The 20,249-nt window shown below is 48.0% G+C and overlaps 1 protein-coding gene across 1 annotated transcript in view; it reads left to right on the forward strand.

The window, feature by feature from the left end:
* Nucleotides 1–19,625, forward strand: part of LOC309885679 (CMP-N-acetylneuraminate-beta-galactosamide-alpha-2,3-sialyltransferase 4-like) — a gene marked incomplete at both ends in the record, with an annotated part of 49,101 nt that extends 29,476 nt beyond the window's left edge. Inside the window, 9 exons of the mRNA XM_082775902.1 lie at nt 13,206–13,260; nt 13,950–14,006; nt 14,692–14,819; nt 15,433–15,496; nt 16,268–16,363; nt 16,931–17,123; nt 17,453–17,581; nt 19,042–19,188; nt 19,518–19,625. Of these exons, the coding sequence (XP_082632028.1) occupies nt 13,206–13,260; nt 13,950–14,006; nt 14,692–14,819; nt 15,433–15,496; nt 16,268–16,363; nt 16,931–17,123; nt 17,453–17,581; nt 19,042–19,188; nt 19,518–19,625 (977 nt within the window). The remainder of the gene's footprint in view (nt 1–13,205; nt 13,261–13,949; nt 14,007–14,691; nt 14,820–15,432; nt 15,497–16,267; nt 16,364–16,930; nt 17,124–17,452; nt 17,582–19,041; nt 19,189–19,517) is intronic.
* Between the last annotated feature and the right edge of the window lie 624 nt (nt 19,626–20,249).

Below are 20,249 nucleotides of genomic sequence, written 5' to 3' on the forward strand. Positions count from 1 at the left end.
TTTAGGAAATGTACAGGAATAGGTCAATCATGCAGTGCTATTTCTCTAGCAGCCTCCAGCAATCTACAGTCCAGGGAGATCTTTGTGTTTTCTAGCTCCAACTGGAATTTTCTTTCAACAAACTTGCCTAGTCATTTTTTTAAACTCATGAAAATTTTCAGCATCCACAAAATCTCCACTCAAGTAGTCCCATAGTTCTCCTGTACGAAGCTGTACATCTTATTTTATTTTCAGCATATCACCTACTAGTTTAACTCGATGTTCCCAGATTTTGCATTAAAGAGACAGTGAAAAATCATTCTCTCTTCACCTCCCATCCCTTGGACATGTTTGGCTCACAAAACAGGGAGCAGCACAGAGATGTCTGGTCTAACAGACATCAGAATTGGGAAGTCTGCAGCAGATAGGCTGATTTCCCAAGGAAGGTCAGCTGGAGTGTACCCAAGGATACCTTCTGCCTCTGGTACCTCCAGTTGTGAGCTTGGAGGGGAGCCTGAGTCCATACCCATATTATGGCACCCATCTATTTCTCTTTGCAAAGTTGGAAAATGATGGTGGTGGCCGTCTGATGCAGCTGCTCTGGAAAAGGAATGGCACAAAAACCAAGCTCCTCCGCTGAAGTTATATGGATTACTTACAGAACTTAAAAAATACATCCCTGTACCCATATCAATTTATTCCCATTCCTCTTGCACCTGAGTAAATCCTCTAAATACACAGGCAAGCAAACTGCCTGGCCAAAAACCTCCTTTAACTGTAGCCTGTTCTAGTGGGCTTTATTGCAAACACAGTTATGTTTGTTTTGATGGTTTTCTTTGTTTGATTAACTTTCTAAGTCCTGTTATTGAAACATTTTAATTACAAGAATCACAAGGTTTCACTAAAGCAAATACAAACTTTTAGCCATCGTATTTGTGAAGAAAAACCCTCCAAAGAGTTCTAAAGGCTCAGGAAAAAAAAAAAAAAAAAAAAAAAAAAAAAAAAAAAAAAATCTGAAACCCTGAAGAAAAGACGAGGAAGCAAGCATTTATCATAGTTTATTATTTTTAAGTTGGTCTCATGATTTGAAGTGGTGACGCTCTGCAGTGGCGTGACCGAACCTACACTATTCATCTGGACTGGGGGAACACGCAGGGAAGTTTGGCAGACGCAAGTGGGTGGCTGGCAGCTTGCATGCGGAGCCTTCGTGCTTCCTCCTCTGCCTCTCCTTGCAGTGGGTGGGGAGCACGGGCTCCAGCAGACATCCACGGTGGGACTGAACATTTGTAGTTGGGTGGCAATGTCCAGTAGGTAGCACAGGACGTGCAACTTAGCTAAAAAAGCTCAATTCACCAAGAGATTTCTGGCACAGCCTTCAAGCTCTGTCTGCTCCAGCGGTTTGATTCAGCCCTCCTGCAGCCATCCTGTGTAAATATGCTAAACAAAAGCTCCCACTTGTAGGGGAAGGGCTTAACCCACTTTCAAGAGGGGTCAGTGCAATTAAGAGCAGAGCCTGTCGTTGCCAGGAGCTGGTCTGTGATGGCAAACTGCTGCTTCAGACCTCCCCCAGCCCTGCTGGCATGGGTTTGCTCTAGGGCAAAGCAGGATTTCCCTCAGCTCCTGTGCAAAGTCTCTGAAGCACAGAAGGATGTTTTCCTATGCACCAAAGCACATTGCTCTCCTAAGGGCTGGTTGCTTTGGCACAGGGATAAGATGAAATCAAAGGCCTCTACTTTTGTGTCAGACAGCTCTTTTCCCCATTAACTCTAGATCTGTCTTCTACAGATGGTGTTTAAAGAGAAGTTTGCTCCATTGATCCTGCCTAATATCTCTTTGAATGTTTTGAATGGAAAACATCCCCTTATCTCTAATCAAAGCTGTGTTTTTATCTGCCTCTGGGCCAAAACATTGCAACAGGCTTGGCCCTTACAGGACGACTGGATGCTGAGCAGAGAGGGGCTGCCTGCTGCCCTTCCAGGCATGGGGACAACCTGAAAACCAGCCTGTTCCCGCTGTGCCACCGGCTGCAGGCTTTTTGGGTATGCAAGGGGTAATTAGAAAGCAGCAATCCAGGAACTTTTAGCTAGGTGGTAGCTGATTGCAGCATAGCAAGTCTGAAGAGGAATCTCTTTCCCATCTACTAAAATAGACACCACCGCCAGCAAAAAATTGGGAAGTGTGACTCAAAGCGGGGGAAGGAAGAGGGATAGGGCTGATGGGTAGCTAGACACCCACATCAGGAGAGCATCTAAGCAAAACTGCTTGCATCCTACCGTTGTCAACGTGATTTCAAATTAAGCATATGCTTAAGTAGAGAAGGTACCGAGAGAATAGTTAGTCGTAGGAAGTTTTTGGCTCACGGCAGTAGAAGACACATTAAGAGTGTTCTTGGGATGGACAGTCTCGGTACCCTTTCTACCACTGTGCTTTTCTATTAAGCTTTAGCAAAGACCATGAGGTTAAATAGACTCTGCTTTTCTTTCTCTCTTGTTGCCCAGAATCAGCCCTGGGGACTGGCCTGAGGGCATCCCTTGCCCTTGACTCCTTGCCAGGAGTGCCTAGCAGGAAACCTTCCTCCAGATGGAGCAGGCTAGGAGAGGTAATGAAATGCAAAGAGGAAAGAAATGAAAACATATGGATATCTCTAATTTTGCTTATGTTTTTGATGTCATTTAGGCCACCATAAAATGCAAGGAAAATATTATGATTCCACTCTAATAACTTTTTACATCCATTTGCACTGGCATAAATTTCTTCTGAGTAGAATTTCTGTCAAAATCTAGTTTAGGCAAATTCTTTATTTTATTGTTTGATTGAAAAGAACCTACTTTCTCCCAGATACATTTTTTTCATTAAAAAGTAATAATGGAACATGGCTAGCCAAAGCCATGTATTATAGTGAATGTAGAGATCTACAGTGTTTGAGAAAAACAGGAATATTGGGCACTGAGGTAGACACATTTCCAGAGCTATTTATAACAGTTTCAGCTTAAATACTTTGGTTCTTTGTTAGCTTTCTTAAAAAATCAAAATTTCTGTGGAAAAGCTTTGACAGGAGGGCTTTGGCTGAGTTTCTCCAAGGGAACACTGTCCCCTCCAGCTCTCTACTGCCATCCCATTTCAGCTCTCCACTTCTCCACTGGGTTTTATGAAACCAAGCCCTGGCTCATGCTGGTGGTGGGTGGTGAATCACACCTTTACCTCCTTGCTTCCGGGGGAAATTTGGCTGAGGCCACAGCAGATAAACAGCCTGAAAAAAAATAAAAATAAAATAAAAAAAATAAAAAACAGCTTACCAGAAAAAGCAAATTCCCTCCCCTGTTTGCGTTGGATGGCAAACTTTTATCACTTCCAGGGATTTTATCAAGATGCCTGGAGTCACAAAGCAGCCAGTTTGGGAGTCGTGCAAAATGGCTGGCACTGGAGGTAGGGGCTGAAAGCAGTGGAAGGAGCAGGATGACTTTCCTTGGCCTCTCCGGGGCTGCAACTTGCTTCCAGAGGACCCGTGTAGGTACAAACTCCTGTGCTGCAATCCAAGCTGGGGACAGGGACATGGACCAGGGTCTGCAGTGCCCGAGGTGGGCAGGGAACATAGAGCTGGGCCTGTGCAGCACAGGGCTGAGAACCAACACCATGGGCTTACAGAGGCCGGCCTGTGGTTAGCTGTCATTTTTTGGGGGGTGAAAGGCACTGTGACTAACACAGCCTGGCTGGGAGCTGGCTGGGGAGGGAGGGAAGGCTGGCAATGTGCCAAAAGTCCCCCCTCCTAACACCAAAGTTTTCAAGTTCCTGCAGTCCAGCCTGCAGCACGAGGGTTCAGCAGCAAGGGAAGTGTAAGCAAGGAGATTTCGGCAGGGCAGGCCAGCACTTCGGTAGGGAGGCCTGTTGTGTGACTGCCAGGTTGAGGGGTCGAGGAGGAGAAAGCAGGGCCTGGAACCTTGGGCAGGTATGGTACGAGTGGCCCAGCATCCCTGGGGACAGGGCTGCAGTGAAGAAGGGGGACGGCCCCTCCGGGTGGGCACCACCAGACCCCGGCGCCCCTTGTTTGAGGGGTGTTTGTCACAGATGGCTGAAGCAAGCAGGAGGGTGTGCCCCTTTCCCAGGGAGACAAACAGCCACATGGTGTTTAAAATGTCCTCTGCTGTGGGGTTTCTCCCCATGTCACCCCAAAGCCCAAGGCCCGGCTGTTACTGCCCCTCATACCCCGCTGCAGGGTGCTCTGGAGTGAGGACGCCCCACGGGCCGAGCTCCTCTGTCACACTGACAGCAGCCCCTGTCCCCATGTAACACCAGGCCTTATTTTCCTCCTTTTCCCCACAGAAAAGCCATTTCAGGCCATGGTTATTATAGCACTTGGTTTTATAACCCAGACCCCAGCATGGCTAGCCAGCAGTGTGTACCCCATTGCTCATCTTGTCTGCTGTCAGACTGCTTCACTTTCCTCGCCTCTGGTGATTTATTTTGTTTTGTTTGGGTATTTTATTTATTTTATTTTATTTTATTTTATTTTATTTTATTTTATTTTATTTTATTTTATTTTATTTTATTTTATTTCGTTTTATTTTATTTCGTTTTATTTTATTTTATTTTATTTTATTTTATTTTATTTTATTTTATTTTATTTTATTTTATTTTATTTTATTTTATTTCGTTTTATTTCGTTTTATTTCGTTTTATTTTATATTTTATTTTAATCTTATTTTACTCTATTTTCTTTTTCTTTTTCCTGTGAGTGCAAGAGCCAGAAGCAAAGGCAGTGAAGCCAGGAGTGCCCTTTGCTGCCCCTGTGCCTGTCCCTGCAGTGAAGCTGATCACAGTGACTGCTTTTTGGCCCCACATACAGGCTGCACCCTGCTGTGTGGGGCCCAAGGAGCTGTGACAGGCTTTTCCTCTCTTCTCTCTCCAGTCCTTTCCTCCCGGTCTGTCTTCCCAGGGACTTAGCTGGGACAGTCTCTGCCCTAGGACATGGTGTGGACAGGCAGGCAGAGAGAGCTGTGAGGGCACTGGAGGGTGAACTGGGGCCTTGTGGTGTGCACATCATCCCCTCTGCTTGCATCAGCCATGTCAGGCTGTGCTGCAGGCAGGGGAGATGTGGGAAAGCATGTGCAAACCCTGGGGCTCCGAGAGCCAGCCTCTCTCCCTGGGCCTGACAGTTCGTGTGGATCCTTCCTCTCCCTCCTGTCCTGCAGGGCTTCTGCCCAGAGCTCTTGGGTTAGCTCATTTTTCCCATGCAGCAGTTCGTATTTTATCTTGCAGAGTAACTTGGGTCTTGGTTAGGCTCCAGGGCCTGTCTGTGCATCTTGCTGCTGTTCTGAGGCTTGGGGAGGGGGGAAGAAAGCTGCAGAGGGCAGTGTGAATTGCTAAAGCTTTGGGCTGGCAAACTGACACCAGATCAATGGGAGAAAACATGAGGGCTGAAGGAGGGTTGCATTTGGAGTTGTGCCCTGGAGGGGAATGGAAAGAAGTGGCAGCAAGAGCCGTGTGGGGAGACAGGACCCATGCTGGCCACAAAGGGGATGCAAAGTGTTCTGGTTCCACAGAGACAAGGCTGCAGCACCCCAAGGTGCCTTTTCTGAATGAGAAGCCAGACCAGAGCAAGCTAAACACAGCGATGCCAGTGGCCCCAGTGCTGCCAGCCATGTGCTCTGCCCTCCCCACGCTGTGCACAGCTCCTCCATCCCCAGCTCTGCTGCTGGATGTCCTCTTCCCAGGTCCCCTGAGGTGGCCGGACACCACGCTGTGCGTGTTGCTTGCTGCTGCCGTCACTGATCGGGGCACTTTGCAGCTCTCACCCTAGGCGCTGTCAAAGCATCATGATGCCATTTGCTGGTGTTGTTAATGAGCACTCTCTCCCATGGACTCGCTTAACAGTGTGGCACGGTGCCCGCTGACAGCGGCCGAGGACCTGCCTCAGCTGGAAAAGGGCTTTTTAAGCAGAGAGAAGGCCTTGCTGGGACATCTGTAGGATGGGGAATTTTCCAGGTGAAACAGAGGGCAAAATCCCCATTTTCCACTCCATGGCTCCTTTGCTGGCAGATCCCTCTGAGATCTTGGTAGCCTTGTGAGATGTTGGGCTGATTTCAGGCCCGTGCTGAAGGGCACTGAGATTGCTGAAGCATTTGGTCTGGAGCTTTCACCCACACTTTGTAGCACAGCCATGCTGGGGCTCAGAGACCTCCCTGGGAAAAGGGGCAGGTCCTGCCTGCCTCCCTTCTCCCCAGCCCCCATGAAATTCTTTGTAGGTTTTCTCTACAGCTCCTGAAAAGTAATGCAAAGACAGCAGGAGAAAAATGAAGCCCAAGTTGATGTAGGGTGGATGTGGCTGCTCTCCTGCCTCTGTGCATGGATGACTGCAGGGAACAAGCGCCTGTTTAGGGTGGGTGCACTCCACTGGTGAGGTGTTCCCTGCAAAATCCCCAATTAACGCATCTGAGGGTCCTCCAAGTTCCTCCTTCCCCACTTTACAAAGTCTTCCCTTTAAGGTCACCGTATGCAGCGGCAGGCTGAAGTAAGGCTGTGGCAGCTGTGGCACCTCCTGGTCTCATCCTGAGCTACGACACAGCCACTGAGCTGACTTTCTGTGGCATGGGGTGGTCCAGAGAGCAGCATGGTGCAGGGCTCTCCTGTGACCATGTCTTGGTGCCCATGCGCACGTGGAGGTGGTGGCTGCAGGACATCCTGCTCCTGGGGGGTCAGTGCTGGGAGCCAGGACCCCGGGGACACCCAGGGTTTTGCTCACAGGTTCCTCTGCCTCCTTGGCCTCTGCGAATTTGGGCATCCAGGAGGTGCTGCAGTGCATACCTAAAGCACAGGATGGCACTGCAGGAGCGCAAAACAGCCTCGGCCTCTTCTGCAGCTCAGCTGGGCTTTTAACCCCTCCGAGGAGGCAAAGCTGCTGCAAGTGCGGTGGTTTTCTAGGGACGAGGTGTGGAGGGAAGCTTGGGGGGTGATGAAGCCCACTGCTGAACCCAGCTAGGGCAAAGCCTTGTGCCCGAGCTGCTGGCTGCCTCCAAGGCATCGCCCATCTCCCTGGGACAGGAGTTGCTGAGTGCATGCGGTGCTGCACCGTGGGCCAGAGCACATTTGTGAGCTGGCACCTCCCAAAACGCAGGGTGGATTTGTGCAGTGGCTCCTCACAGCTGCACGGGGGCAAGTTCCTGGTCTTGGCATGCCCGAGGCCATTCCCCTTCTCTGCAGAGACCCAACGAAATCTTCCCCAGAGAGACCAGCTGTGCCTGACCAGGTGGCAAGACAGATGTAGGGCTAATTTGGGCAGCAGCACCTGGATGCCAGCACACACCAAACGCATTCACCCGGGTGCACTGAAGCGCTTGCCCCGGCCCTCAGCTCACTCAGATCCTGTCGCTGCCACGTCTGGCTTCACCTCCTGAGCTCACGCAGGCAGAGAGATGGGCTCCAGATATGTGCTGGTCGGAAGCAAGCCCTGGTGCAGGTCTTGCATGATAATATCCCGCTGGCTGGCACCTGGGCCTTGGAACAGGGCGAGCGCATTTGTTAGTTTGCTGGCTCCTGAAGCTGCCGGTCCTCTCGCCAAAATCCAGGGAGAGCTGCAGAGACGAACAGAAAGGCTGCAACAGCATTTCCATGTAGCACATGCTTTCTCCTGAAATAATCCCTGCAGGAGAGAAACTCTGCTTAAAATATTTGGATGTGACAATCGTGGTAGTTAGCTGTTCTTTGTAGATGAACTGAAAATGTATAAATGCGGCAAGTTCTGCCCAAATTATTGCCAGATTGTGTGGGTATGTAGAAGTGTGATCTTCATAGAGGTTGGCTTGAATTATCTGATGGACTCAAGGTGGATGGCTCTGCTTTTCCTCCTGTTGTCATCCCCATAGGAAAAAGTTCTTTTTAGCACTTCTCCATAAGTAACAAGACACACATCCAGGAGAAAAAGCACAAAATCAGGAGCAGAGGAGAACACTCTTCCACGTAAGGAGAGGGGTGGAGGGGCTTGGTCTCTGCAGCTTGTGTCCATCTCTCTGGATGGAGCACTCCTTGCTTGATATCTCCCTGTTTTAAATGCAGCTGATTGATTTTCTTTCTCTTTCTCCTTTTGTGCCTGTTTATTTTAATAAAGATAGATTTTTTTTTTTTTTGAAACCTGAAGCAAAATGTTCCGCTGTCTCCACCCAACCCCCTGGCACTAAGCGCTGATGGGTATTTCAGTGGTTATAATTTGATTTCTGCCTCTCCTGCTGGGCTGATGTGAGAGAAACAACATTTAGAGAAGTAGATTTAAAAAAAAAAAAATTTGGAGCAGGGGAGGCAGAGGCTGGGAGTGGTGTGGGAAGAGGGAAAGAGAATCAAGGAGAATGCACTCTCATTTTCTAGGCCATTTTTTTTTCAAGTTCGCAATCTCTGATGGACCAAAATCCCAGTATAGCTCAACTAATCAATCGCTCTCTGAAGAATAGAAAATGCCTCATCTCTTTAGGTATTTCTGTGTTATTCTTGGCCTGCTGCAGTGACTCATCGGAGCTGCTCTGTGCCAACGATTTTGGGCTCGTAGCCCCTTTGAGAGGTAGAGAGTTCTGATAATTCCATTTTGCAAGCGGAGAAACTGAGGCATGGAGTAGTAAATTGGGTCCTTCCCCTTCAGATCATGCATGTGGCGAGGACAGTGTGTGGAGAAGGCGTTAAGGGCTGATTTCTGAACCTGGGATTCAATCAGCACACATAATCCAGATGCATTTTCCGCAGCACTCAGCTCCTTACGCTTAGACAAAACGAGGTTTTCACTAGTGCTTAGCAGTCAGCCCATCTCCAGTGATAATATTGAGCAGCAGCTTTTCAAAAGAACTCAGCAACTCCTCAACTCTTGGAGTTTCTTAGGGAAAAGCTCCTGCTTTTAGCTAACAGGAACGTTTTTTTCTTTGCTAAAAATCTGACCCTTCAGTTCTAGGCACAGAATTAAAAACTCGATCATCATTTTTTTTTTTTTTCCTATTTTTAAAAAGAGAAGCATCCTTCTTTTCATTTTTTTTTCTTTTTTTCTTCTTGATTTTCCTGGTTTCTAGGGACATGATTAGTGAGTGCTTGTGTGCATATCTGAAGTTAATAGCTTTTCTAAATATTTTTTCCTCCTCTAAAATACATATCGAGATTGTCTGCAGCAGTTTGCATTTCCTGCTGTGGAGACAAATACCTTAATTAGAATGGAAAGGAGGAAAAAAAATCACACAGAAGAAGAAAACATCTCTGTGAAAAGAAACCTGAAAGGCTTGAGAGAAGTAGAAACGGGCAAATGAAGCCTCCTGGCAGGCAGGAGGCATCTTGCAGAAACAAGGGTGTATGCACATAGTCTTTGGGGATTGTTTTGCAGAGGGGGTGCTGCTGGAAGCCGGGCTGGGTGCAGAAGCTGTTGCCTTTCTGCCAAGCAATGAGAGCTGTTCTCAAATTGCTCATTCTTGACCTCCTGCAGCTCCTGCTCTGATCTGTCTGCAGGACTTGGTTTCAATGATCGAGTCTTGAGAACAGGAGGGACAGGGGATGTTCTTTTGCTGTCGTAACTGCCTTGGACATGTGTTTTTCCTTCACTTTAGAGTGAGGGTTTACATAAATCCTATGCGGTTGCTGTAGTTCATTGTGGGACTCTTTGTACCTGCTGGCCCTCCCTTGGCTTTAGCATGCACTGGGGAAAGCACAGCAGAAGAAGGCAGCAAGAAATGCCTACTTATACCAGGTTGGTATTAACTCTGAGGACAAATGAGAGGGACGGGAAGCTGCAAGTACAAAATTGTTGCTCAGACCTGAAGATTTGCTCCTTGAGTCTAGTTAGAGGTGAAAGTACCGCATCTAGTTTCGTCTGCAAAGTTTGACAGAGCAGGAGAAAAGGTGACCGTATTTATAACCGAGAGCACAGTGTAAGTCTGCAATGTTTGCCTGCAGGGAAATGGGGTAAGAGACCTCTTGCCTTCCTTATATTTTTAAGCAAAAACGTCAGCCCACAAAGGGCACACATTCAGCCCACTCCCACCTCCACAGTAGGTCTGCAGCCAGAAAAGATGAGCTGGCTCTCTCTACGCCCCTGACTTAAGGTCTTTCTGGGAAAAACTCCCAATCCCCTTCCCCTAACAGGCATCCATCCACCCAGAAAAAGACCCTGCTGTCCCAAAGCACAGCGGGCTGCCAGGGCTTCCTATTTACGGCCAGCTCTGATGCGCTTCACGTGCTGCCCATAGCTGGGGGAGCACCCAGACCTCCCTGACATCGTCCAGGAGAGCAGCAGCTGCCAGCCCTCGGTTTCAGAGGGCAGCCTTGCTCCAGATGAGTGGCAGCCAGCAGAAGGGTCTGCTTGGGTGGATTAATCAGCCTTGCAAAGGTCTTTTTCCAGGCCAGGGGATGGGGGGAAGAAGGTGGACTGAGAGCATCGCAGACTGCCTCCCTGCTGCCGAGCTCGGATTTGTATCCAGCTCATTGAGGATAATTAGATGATCACCATCAGATGGGGAAGCTGAGCGCTCACTTTCTGCACCATCCCTCCAAGAGAGGAGCACATTATTCCTGTTTCTCACCAGCCTGAACCACCAATTGTCTACGTGAGCTGCGGTGCTGTCCCTATATAATTAAGGCTGTCAGTCAAACCCCGACACCTAAACACTACCAACTCCACGGCTTAGGAGGATTGATCACAGGACTTTATTGGCAGTCAAAGCAGCACTTTGTGGGCTCTCTTTTCCTTTGTCAGAGGAACAAACTGTGGGGCCGTGAGAAGGGAAGGTGGGTAGGTGCCTCCTCTGCCTGCTTACTGGGCACGCAGCCGTGATGCCAGATCCTGTGCAGGGGAGGGATGAGCTGCACTGATCCTGAGCAGTGTTTGCAGGGGCCTTGAGGCCAGCAGGCAGAGCACGGGGAGCACCAGTGCTATGTGGACAGAGGCACAGAGTCAGCAAGTCTAGGCTTACGGGACAGGCACACAGCCTGCCTGTCTCTGCAGAAGCGCCAGATGAAAGCTCCCCAGCCTCATTTGACTGATGTTGTCTCTACTTTTTTGCAGGGTGTGTATGGAGACAGCATGAATGCCAGATCTGTAGCAGGAAGACTTCTCTTTGTCCTTTTCCAGTGGAAAAGGCTGGTGATCCTGCTCTGTGTGGGTAAGAAAACCCCAATTTTTACTGAACTTTGCTGTTTCCCAGCCATCCCTCACCCTTGTGTCCCCCTGCACTATGCCTTGCTGGGCCGGGACTGTATAGAGGGAGGGTCCCCTCCTGGCCATGGATGTCTTCACTGTAGAGACCCCCAAAATGGGATAAGCCAGAAGATAGGAGGAAAGGAGACAAATTTCCATAAATCCAACACACACTGCCCTGTGTCCCAAAAGACTGAGATGAGGGGGATCTGTGCATTCCCAGTGTGTAGGGATGTCCCACCATGTGCAGTTCCCTGTGCAACAGCTCTGCTTTCCTGTGCATGAGCCTTGCACTCATATTTGTCACTAGAAAAGTGTTTTTTTGTTTGTTTTGTTTTGTTTTGTTTTTATTTTTTTTTTTCCAAGAGATTCTTTAGCTATGATTCTTTTGGGTGAATTTTCAGAAAATCAAGTTATCTTGGATGTCTCAGGGGGTGTGGTGAGTAGAAAAGCATCTAAAAGGTGACTTTTTTCCCAAAGTACAGAAATCCTTCTGTTATTGTGAAGAAGTGTAGAACAGCTGGGTGTTAACTTCATGAATTCTCCCCTGTATTAATATATGTTAATATTTAAAAACCTCAGAGCAAGGCAAGCCTCCTGTCTGGTATGTGTGTACAGGGCTGCGGGAGGCTAGAGCAGGGTTAACGTGCTTCTGTGATAACCGAATGAGATTCCTGGGACGGGGGAGGTCTAGCAGTCACCTTCTGATAAATGCCACTGCAATCTTTGCAGAATTAGGGTCCAGAGGTGGGTGTTTACCTGCATTGTGTGTATGTGTGTAGCAACCCAGAAATTAATCGGCTGATGAAAGCCTCTGTGTGGTATGTGCAGGAGGTCCAGGGGAGACCCACTGGTACGATGCCTGTACGAGTGTATGTAACTGCTTCTGATCTCCCTCCAAGGGAAAGCAAACCAATTCTAATTTCATACCATCATTGAAAGGCCAGTTGTTTGTCACAGAAAAAAATCACTGCTGCTTAATGGCCAAGATGCAACCATTGTCATTTTCATAAAAAAGAAAGAGCCATCGTGGCGCACAGTAATGTAACGACTATTTTGTCATACGATGTGGGAAGTGCTGAGGAAAGTCAAATTAAAAGTCTTTATCTCCAATCTGAATGGCCTCTTTGCTAATGGTTAAAAAAACAAACAAACAAAAAAAAACACAAAGAAACAGCAAAAACAACTAATGCTGGAAAATCCTTATCCTTACGTGCCAACACCAGCACACCAGCAGCTCCATGAAGCCAGCAGGAGGAGCTAGGCACGCTGATGGGCTGGGTGAGGGGACAGACCTCTGGGCCTCTCCCAAATCAGACACCCTCAGGGGCAAATCCTTCCCCTTCCTCAGGCCCTTAGAGCTGCAGCAGTGCCTGGAGTGTCAATTCCCTCACATTTCCTGCTTTGGGTCATGTCACCAGAAGGGTGCACATGACGGAGAAGTCTTTCCCTGCTGCATCCACGGTCCCAAATTCATGCAGGGCACTCAGGGCAAGCCAGGCTTGTGCTCTGGATCAGCACAACACCTTGCTTAAGGTGAAGAGCAGCTCAGACAAGCTGTGGTCCGTGTTACTAAACTGCTCCCAGCTAATCTTTTGTCTGGCAAGAACCTGCTGATTTCAGCGCTGGAAGCAGCCCTGGTTGGGACTGGAGGATTTCTCCTGCATGTGCATTTCTTCTTACTGCTGCGAGCCTTTGCTGTCCTCAGCTTTCTGGATTTTGTACCCAAGCATCACAGAGTGAGTTGTGGCTGCATTGTGCTGCCTGTCTGGGGGATAATGGATTGCTTTGTGCAGCAGGAGCTGTTTGAATGCGCTCGTGGTCCTCGGGTTCACTACCAGAAGGCCTATTAATTTTTGCTAGCAAGGGCCTAAATCAAATACAGCCACTTGGAGGCTCCAAACTCTGAAACAGGGTCTGGTCTGCTCGACTGCAGATCTGACAGCTGCAGGGACCCAGGAGATGCTGTTGTGGGGGGAGAGGTCCCGTGGGCTGCATGGTGGCTGGTTGTAGCTGTCGTGCTGTGGCTGTGCAGCTGATCTACCTGTGTCTGCCTCTCCATTGCCTTCTGCAGGTCTGTGCATGAAGGAGCTGTACTATTTGATGAACACACTTGAAAGTGATGTTGAGTAAGTTAACTTCTTCCTTTTTCTGACCTCAGTGCTGCTGTGGTCTGGGCTAACTGTGGGTGAACAGTTCATTATTGTGGAAAGTAGCTGCCACAGTAAAACCTGGGCTAAGAAACAGCTCCCCCAGTAAGGTCTGAATCTTTGGGGACTTGGAGGGCTGTGTTCTGCTGGGCAGGGCAGAGCAGATGGAAAAGTAGCAGGATGAAACAGCATTGGTGAGCCTGGAGATAGCTTACCTAGACCACAGCAGAGATTCCCCAGTGTTGATGGTCACTGCCACAGTAACTTGTGGCTGTCCCACAGTGCTCCTCATTGAGTGCCTCCATGCGGAGTGAAGAACAAGGCTTACCTGAGGCCAATGATTTCCTAAAACTCAAGCTGTTCCAGGCCCTGAGCAGCTTGACCTAACTTTGGCATTATCTCTCCAGAGGTCTTTTTCCATCTAAATTCCCCTGTGTTTCTGTTGAGCAGACAAGGAGGCCTTTACATGCTCTTTGGAGGGGACCTGTTCTTGGACAGCAATGGTTCATGAGCTGGGAGACAGGACAACATAGTCAGGAGCTCAAAACCCTCCATTTGTAGACATCGTTAAGAGACCTCGTGAACTACCACTTGTTCTCAGGCAGTAATCTAAGGTTTGAGAGCCTTCAGGAAGGGCTGGTAGGAAATTAACCTTGTTCCTTTTACAGGAGGCATGTTGGTGCTTGCCAGAGACGTTTCATGTGGAGAAAGCCTTTTCTTGGAAGGTTTGTTAGCTGTATCTCATTTGTTTGGGGAATTTTGGTGAGAGATCAGTCAGTGTCTTGGTGACTACTGCCTGGTGGAGACTGGCATTTTGGGGTTTATGTGCAGATACGCAGGAAGGAAATAGAAGTAAGCTCAGCTAACTCTTGCACAATTGTATCTTGGCCCCATAATAAGAGGCCAGAAGGGTGATGCAATGCAGAAAGTGTGAGTAAAATGTCCACGCAGAGAGGAAGAGGTAAGAACTGTTAAATAGGTCAGTGTGCAGTCAGGCTTTGTCATGGGTGTTTTGAGCTTTGTCATGAAGTGAATGAGTAAATGAAATTGGTAACTGGAATTCTCTCCCTCTCTCCTCTGGATAAACAACGAAACAATGAGTAAGCATTCCTCAAACTAGTACAGAGAGAGGAATGACTGAAAAAAGAGAGAAGCTGGGGGTCCAGAACTGCAGAGGAAATGAAATTTTTCTGTCACTGCTGCTCAGAAGATGGGTTAGAAACCGCGAGCAGTAAGGACTGGATTTTAAAAATGTGGGCCATTTCTGGGAAGTACTTCAGGATAGCTCAGCAGCTTTCCAAGGCTCTTCATTATTCAGCCTGCTTCAGCTGCCCTAGTCCTTGTGTCTGACACTGCTGTGACTGCTCCACTTGTCCATGAGCTGCTGCCTCTCTGATTCTCTCCTGTTAGGTCTGAATCTCACTGGAAGCCTTTCCTGACCAGCAAATCCTTATACTTGCTCATGGACAGGCCTTTTAGACGGAAGGCTGAAGAAGTTCTGTGGTTCCATGAACTTCCTTTTGGGCTGAAGAGTTCAGGTATTGCAGTGCCCTGCCCTCAGTGTTGTGGATGGACACGGAGTGGCTGGAGATCCTCCCTCTCCCTGGCAGCCTCGAGTGCTGCAGAGGAGACAGAAATACTGGGTGTCAGCGTGCACCAGGGGCAATCTGGGCTGACTGGATGGGGTGCCTTTGAGAAAAGGTCTTAGTCCATCATAGTAGTCATGAAAGAAGGGGAGCAGTGCTTTAACTACAGGCTCTAGCTGTGCAGGGAGGGATGGGAAGTGGAAAACTGAGAGAAATACTCCTGTGGATAGAGTAGGAGCCACTGCAGAAGTTATTAAATGCCATTGGAAAGAGGATACTAAGTGGACTTGTACTTGTTGCCATTTTCAGTGTGAGGTACTACAGACCAGCTTCAATTGCTGGTAGTGCTGATCACAAAGTGCATGTCCTTCATGTGAAAGAAATGCCCAGTGTGGACAGTGTTGGGCAGGTGGAGGTGCAGTGTTTATGTAGGCTGTCCCATGTAAACTGTCCTGGCACTTTACATGGGGATGGAACCCCAAAAGAAAAAAGAGAGTTAGCCTGTTGTCAGTGGTGGGGCCATGATTTTCCTCTGAAGTTGACTCTTCAACTTCTTCTTTTCTAGTTCTCTTTGCTTTTAACACGTTGCAGCTTCTTCCAGAGCAGGAGCTGCCTGGATCCTTTGGCCGGTATGATGGCTGGGCTGGAGATGGGTGTTAGGGGCACAGGTCTGTCAGGGAAGTGATAGATGGGTTGAGAGCCCTGGTTTCTGCAGCTTTCCTAAGTTCTCTCTCTTAGTGCTCAACTTCACAGTCCTTTCTGCCTCTCACTCCTGCTACTCTTCATCTCCTCTCTCAGTAGGCTTCTCTTTCTCTCCCTTTTAAATGTACCCTTTCAAGCAGTTCTCGTACTGATGAACTTAAGCTGCTAGCTCCCAGCTTCCTCCCTTTAACTTCTGTCATACCCAGAGTTCTTTTCTCAGTGTTGCCCTGTCCCATCTATTTCACTTACTTTAACTCCATCCCAAGCATGACAGACTGGAAAGCTGGGTGAATCCCTCAGTTCTGCCTGCCCACATTCAGGGGGAGCTGGAAGCAAAGTAAGCTGTCTGTGGCAGCTGCTGGCAAGCACTTTCATTTAGGTCCTTCTTTCCTCTAATTCATTAGATGAATTTTTCTGTGATATCTCATTCTCCCTCTCCCCAGTGCACTGCATGCCACAAGCAGAGGTCCACCCCCATAGCTACTGGTCTACTGGGTAAAGCCCAGCATACCAGGTATCTGGTATCGTATGCTATCTGGCTAGGAAACAGCCAGAGTCCTACTAGTCAGGGATTCTCTCCTCTGATGTCGCCCCAGGAGTTAATTGAGGACATCAAAAAGGCCCTCAGGGATGCTGATTTAACCTGGTGGAGATGCTAGTCAGAGGATTTTATCTCTTGCAATCTATTCTTCTACCAGCTTATGGTGCCAAAGGTGCATTGTGGTTGGCAATGGCCACTCCATCCATGGACAGCGCTTTGGGAATTTGATTGACTCTCACCATGTTATCATCAGGTACTGAGTCCATACTAAAACCCTAAAAATTAAGCAGAGCCCAAGGATTGACAATGTGTATGTAGCTTTAGCTTTCTCACCTGGGAAACATCTAGGATCCTGCAGCTCAGGTAATCAAATAACTTTTTTGGAGTTCATGGTTAAGCACAGACACTGCAGGAGCCAGAAACTGTACTGCTCATTCACAGGTGTTGTACTTGGGACTGGAGAGCCACCTCCAGCTCAGTGCAGTGGTGGGCAATCCCAATCTTTGTCTGCATTTTAATTTTACATGCAGATTTAGTCTGACTTAAGCAAGTAATTTAATGTGCTTCATGTTCCTATCTGAAAAATAGTGGTTGTCTGCCACTGCCATCTTTTTAGTGCAAAGGAGGAACTATTGGGATGTCTGGTGGGGTGGCCCTTTCTGTGGAACCAGGCTGCTGGGTTGGGCCATGAGATGTGTTGGTGCCCTCATGTGAGTTCATATGGCCAGTCTGGTATCTGAGAGCACACAGCTACATCCGTGGTTGGGAATAGGTGGTAATGAAACTGGACCAGTCCTACCCTTCTGGTTTTGATTCTCAGATTAAATGATGCTCCAGTTAGAGAGTACAAGAAAGATGTGGGTGAGAGAACCAGCATCCGTCTCTTCTTCCCTGAGTCTGCTCTGCCCAACCCTTTAGAAAACAATGATGATGATACACTGATGGTGTTTGTCCCATTCAAGCCTTCTGATTTCCTCTGGCTGAGGGAAGTGTTGCTGAAAACAGGGAACAAGGTGAGAAGTCTTTAATGAGGGGAGGTTGAAACTAGGTTATTTGTAGTGACATATTCAATAGCTCTAATAATCATGTATCTTTCAAATATTTAATGAGCTGCACCAGGCACCTGAGACCTTATTTTTCACTAATTAGAAAGACCCCAGTCACAGCTAGATTGCATATGGGTGCATGGGAATGAGCGGAAAAGACCAGGAGATACTTTCTTCCTCCAAGTTCTCAGTCCTCTGAGCATCAAGCCAGAGCAACAGACCGCAGCTAACTTTCTCCTGGCATGATCTGCTGTTCATGGATGTGCCATGAGGACCTCTCTTTTTTTCTTCTGCAGACGAAGGTGGGATTTTGGCACCAGCCCCCACAGCAGTGGAATGGGAACATCTCTCAGCTACGTATTCTCAACCCATATGTCACCTACGAAGCAACATACAAACTGCTGCAGCTGAATGCATCAAGTAGGGTATGATATCGTGCTGGAGAGCAAACAGATGACCATCAGTGTTCTGTGTCTTCCCTAATACCTTACTGCTTCAGCACTACACAAGGGGAAGGAAAACCTAGTCACTAGATCAGCCAGTCCCTTCCCCTAGTAAATGCAGTCTTTCCCTATAGCATGGTGATTCAAGTTTTGAGCCCTGCTTCTACAAGGAAAAGGAAGATTTTTCCCCACCTGTCACAACTGTGCAGCATTACTCTAATTCCAATCTGCCCTGTAATCCCTTGCCATTTTGCATTCAAGTGACTTTTCAGAGTTGAATTTCTGGCCATAGTTCTAGACCTTAAGACACCTGCTTCTCTGGCGACTAGCAGCTTTGTCATACAAGCCCTTTCATACATCTTCCTGTGCTTTCCCTGTCTAGACCATTACTGATAATTAGCTAGCATAAAATGTGAGGAATTTTGGTTGGCTTTCCTTAAAACATTCAGTTCTTACAGATCTCTGGCCTGAGGCTGGCTGTTATGCCCACTGCTTCTGGAACGCAAATTTCCCCTTCGCTGCACGATGGAGGATTACTTCATTAATGAATCTAATGATACTTTGTCTTCAGTCCTGATGATCTTTGTGATGGTGCTGTGGAATCTTTAATTAACTTTAAGCCTGCTGGGCACCACCAGGATGTTTATAATCTGCAACAAAGGCAGGAGAAGCTTGAAGGTCTGGTGTGGTGAAATAACCTTGTCCAAGGTCACACACTGACTCTTAGCTAGGCTGAGATTAGATACCAAGTCTACTGCCTGCTGAAGCAATGCTGTAAAAAAGGACATTTCCCTACTAAACTGTTTGGAAAGTGCAAAGTGGGACAATCCAGATAAGGGGTGCTAAGTGCTAGGGTGAGCTTGGGGAACCAGGCAGTATGTTCAGCTGCTCGCAAGCGTGGTGGCTGTTCTGCACAGCCACAAGGCTTTTAAGGTCACGGTTTGTACATGGTCATGTTAGCTTTATGTGAGCAGAGGGCAGTTTTGTAGCACACAGGCCAGGGACAGGAATTTAATGCATGGATTAGAAGTAAGGATTCACACGAGGGCCTCCAGCAGGGAACACACACACAGAGGCACTTGGAAAAGAAAGAGATGCAGGGACTTTGTCCAGGCTCTGTAATGGAAGTGGCCTTATTAAAAAGTGTGCTGGTTCCTTCCATCCAAAAGCTTTCTGATTTCCATGGAGCTCCGTGCTTTATCATTTCAGAGGTTTTACAGTGCTGAGCCCTCATCTTCTGCAGCACCTTCTCAAAAGATGTTCCTTGTTTGAGTTCGGGGAGTGTTGTCCAGGCATTTGTCCTGTTTCATTTACGTATATTTTCTTGCTACGTGGAATATGTGGAAGCTATTGGTCCCAGCTGAAAAGGTGTTGCTAGTGTCGGTTTTGTAATAGTATGAGTTTGAAATGCTAAACAGATGTTCTCTCTTTTCCCTTCCCAGAGATATGCCACCATGGGAATCATTGCTTTGAACTTAGCCCTCCATATATGCCAGGAGGTCAATATTGCAGGCTTTGGTTACCCCGGCAACCATGACAATACTGCACCAATACATTATTACAATACAGGTCGCTCACGGAAAGAAGAGGTAGAAAATGCTTCCCCTTCAAACTGAGGTGTTCTCCATAGGGAAGCCTACTGGCAAAAGCCGGGACTAAAGGAGCTGTGAGCTCTGGTAGCTGTCACTGGTGTTACTTGTGGAAATTCCTGCTGGGGTGTCCTGGGGAAGGTGCTAGGACATGCTTTGCTCCCAGAGAGCAGCTTGAGAACAGATGCTGGCTCCTTTGTGGTGCCTGTCATCTGGCCTAGTTTGGGGAAGAGGGTGCAAATTGGGTCAGGCAGGATCCAGTGCTTTTGGGGGAGGATGAGAGGCACTGTAAGGAATAATCTGTAACTTTGGCTCTCTTGTCCTTGCAGCTCATTCAGTATAATCTCACAGCTGAGGGGAACTGGCTGCTGAAGATGATTGAGAGGGGAGTGATTGCTGACCTAGCCAGCCCTGCCTTTCAGGCCCAGAACCGCTGAGAAAAGGCCGTGATGCTTGCTGTCCCCATCCTGACAACCCTGGTGATCCCAGCTGGATTTTACCCTTGTTCCAGGTTGTTCTGAGCATGTGACAGCATGTCCTGCCCCACATGGGATGGGAGATGAATCCTCCAAATTCAGAGCACTTGTGCTTTCCTCTGTTGGCCTCTGGCTTCCATTGCTGCCTGCTGCACTGGAGGATGAGCAGTATTACACAACCCTTCTTCCTTAAGTAATCCCTTCCTGGTTTGTAAACAACTATCCTTTGCTCACCAGGTTACTTGTGAAAAGCACCAGACTGAGATGCTAAGCTGGTCTGCAGCCCCTGAGAAAGGGAGTGGTGAGAGCGCAGTGCCTACCTTGAGGTTTCAAACTGCTTCCTACACAGATTGGAGTGAGAGAGAGTTGTACCTACCCATCGCCATGGAAAAGGACTGAACACTCAGAAATTTCAGTGTCTTGCTGATTGTTGGCAAATGTTAATGTCTTCAGGAGTTGTTTCTTTTATTGTTCTGTTTGAGAATAAATGCACTTCTCGTTTCAAAGGGTTGGCACTGTCTTGTGGGAGGGGGATTCCCCGTGCAGACAGGTGAGAACTACCTTAGAATCGCCTCTGAGATCTTT

Source organism: Aythya marila (assembly GCF_965140915.1).
Source record: "Aythya marila genome assembly, chromosome: 19".
NCBI classification, from domain to species: Eukaryota; Metazoa; Chordata; class Aves; order Anseriformes; family Anatidae; genus Aythya; species Aythya marila.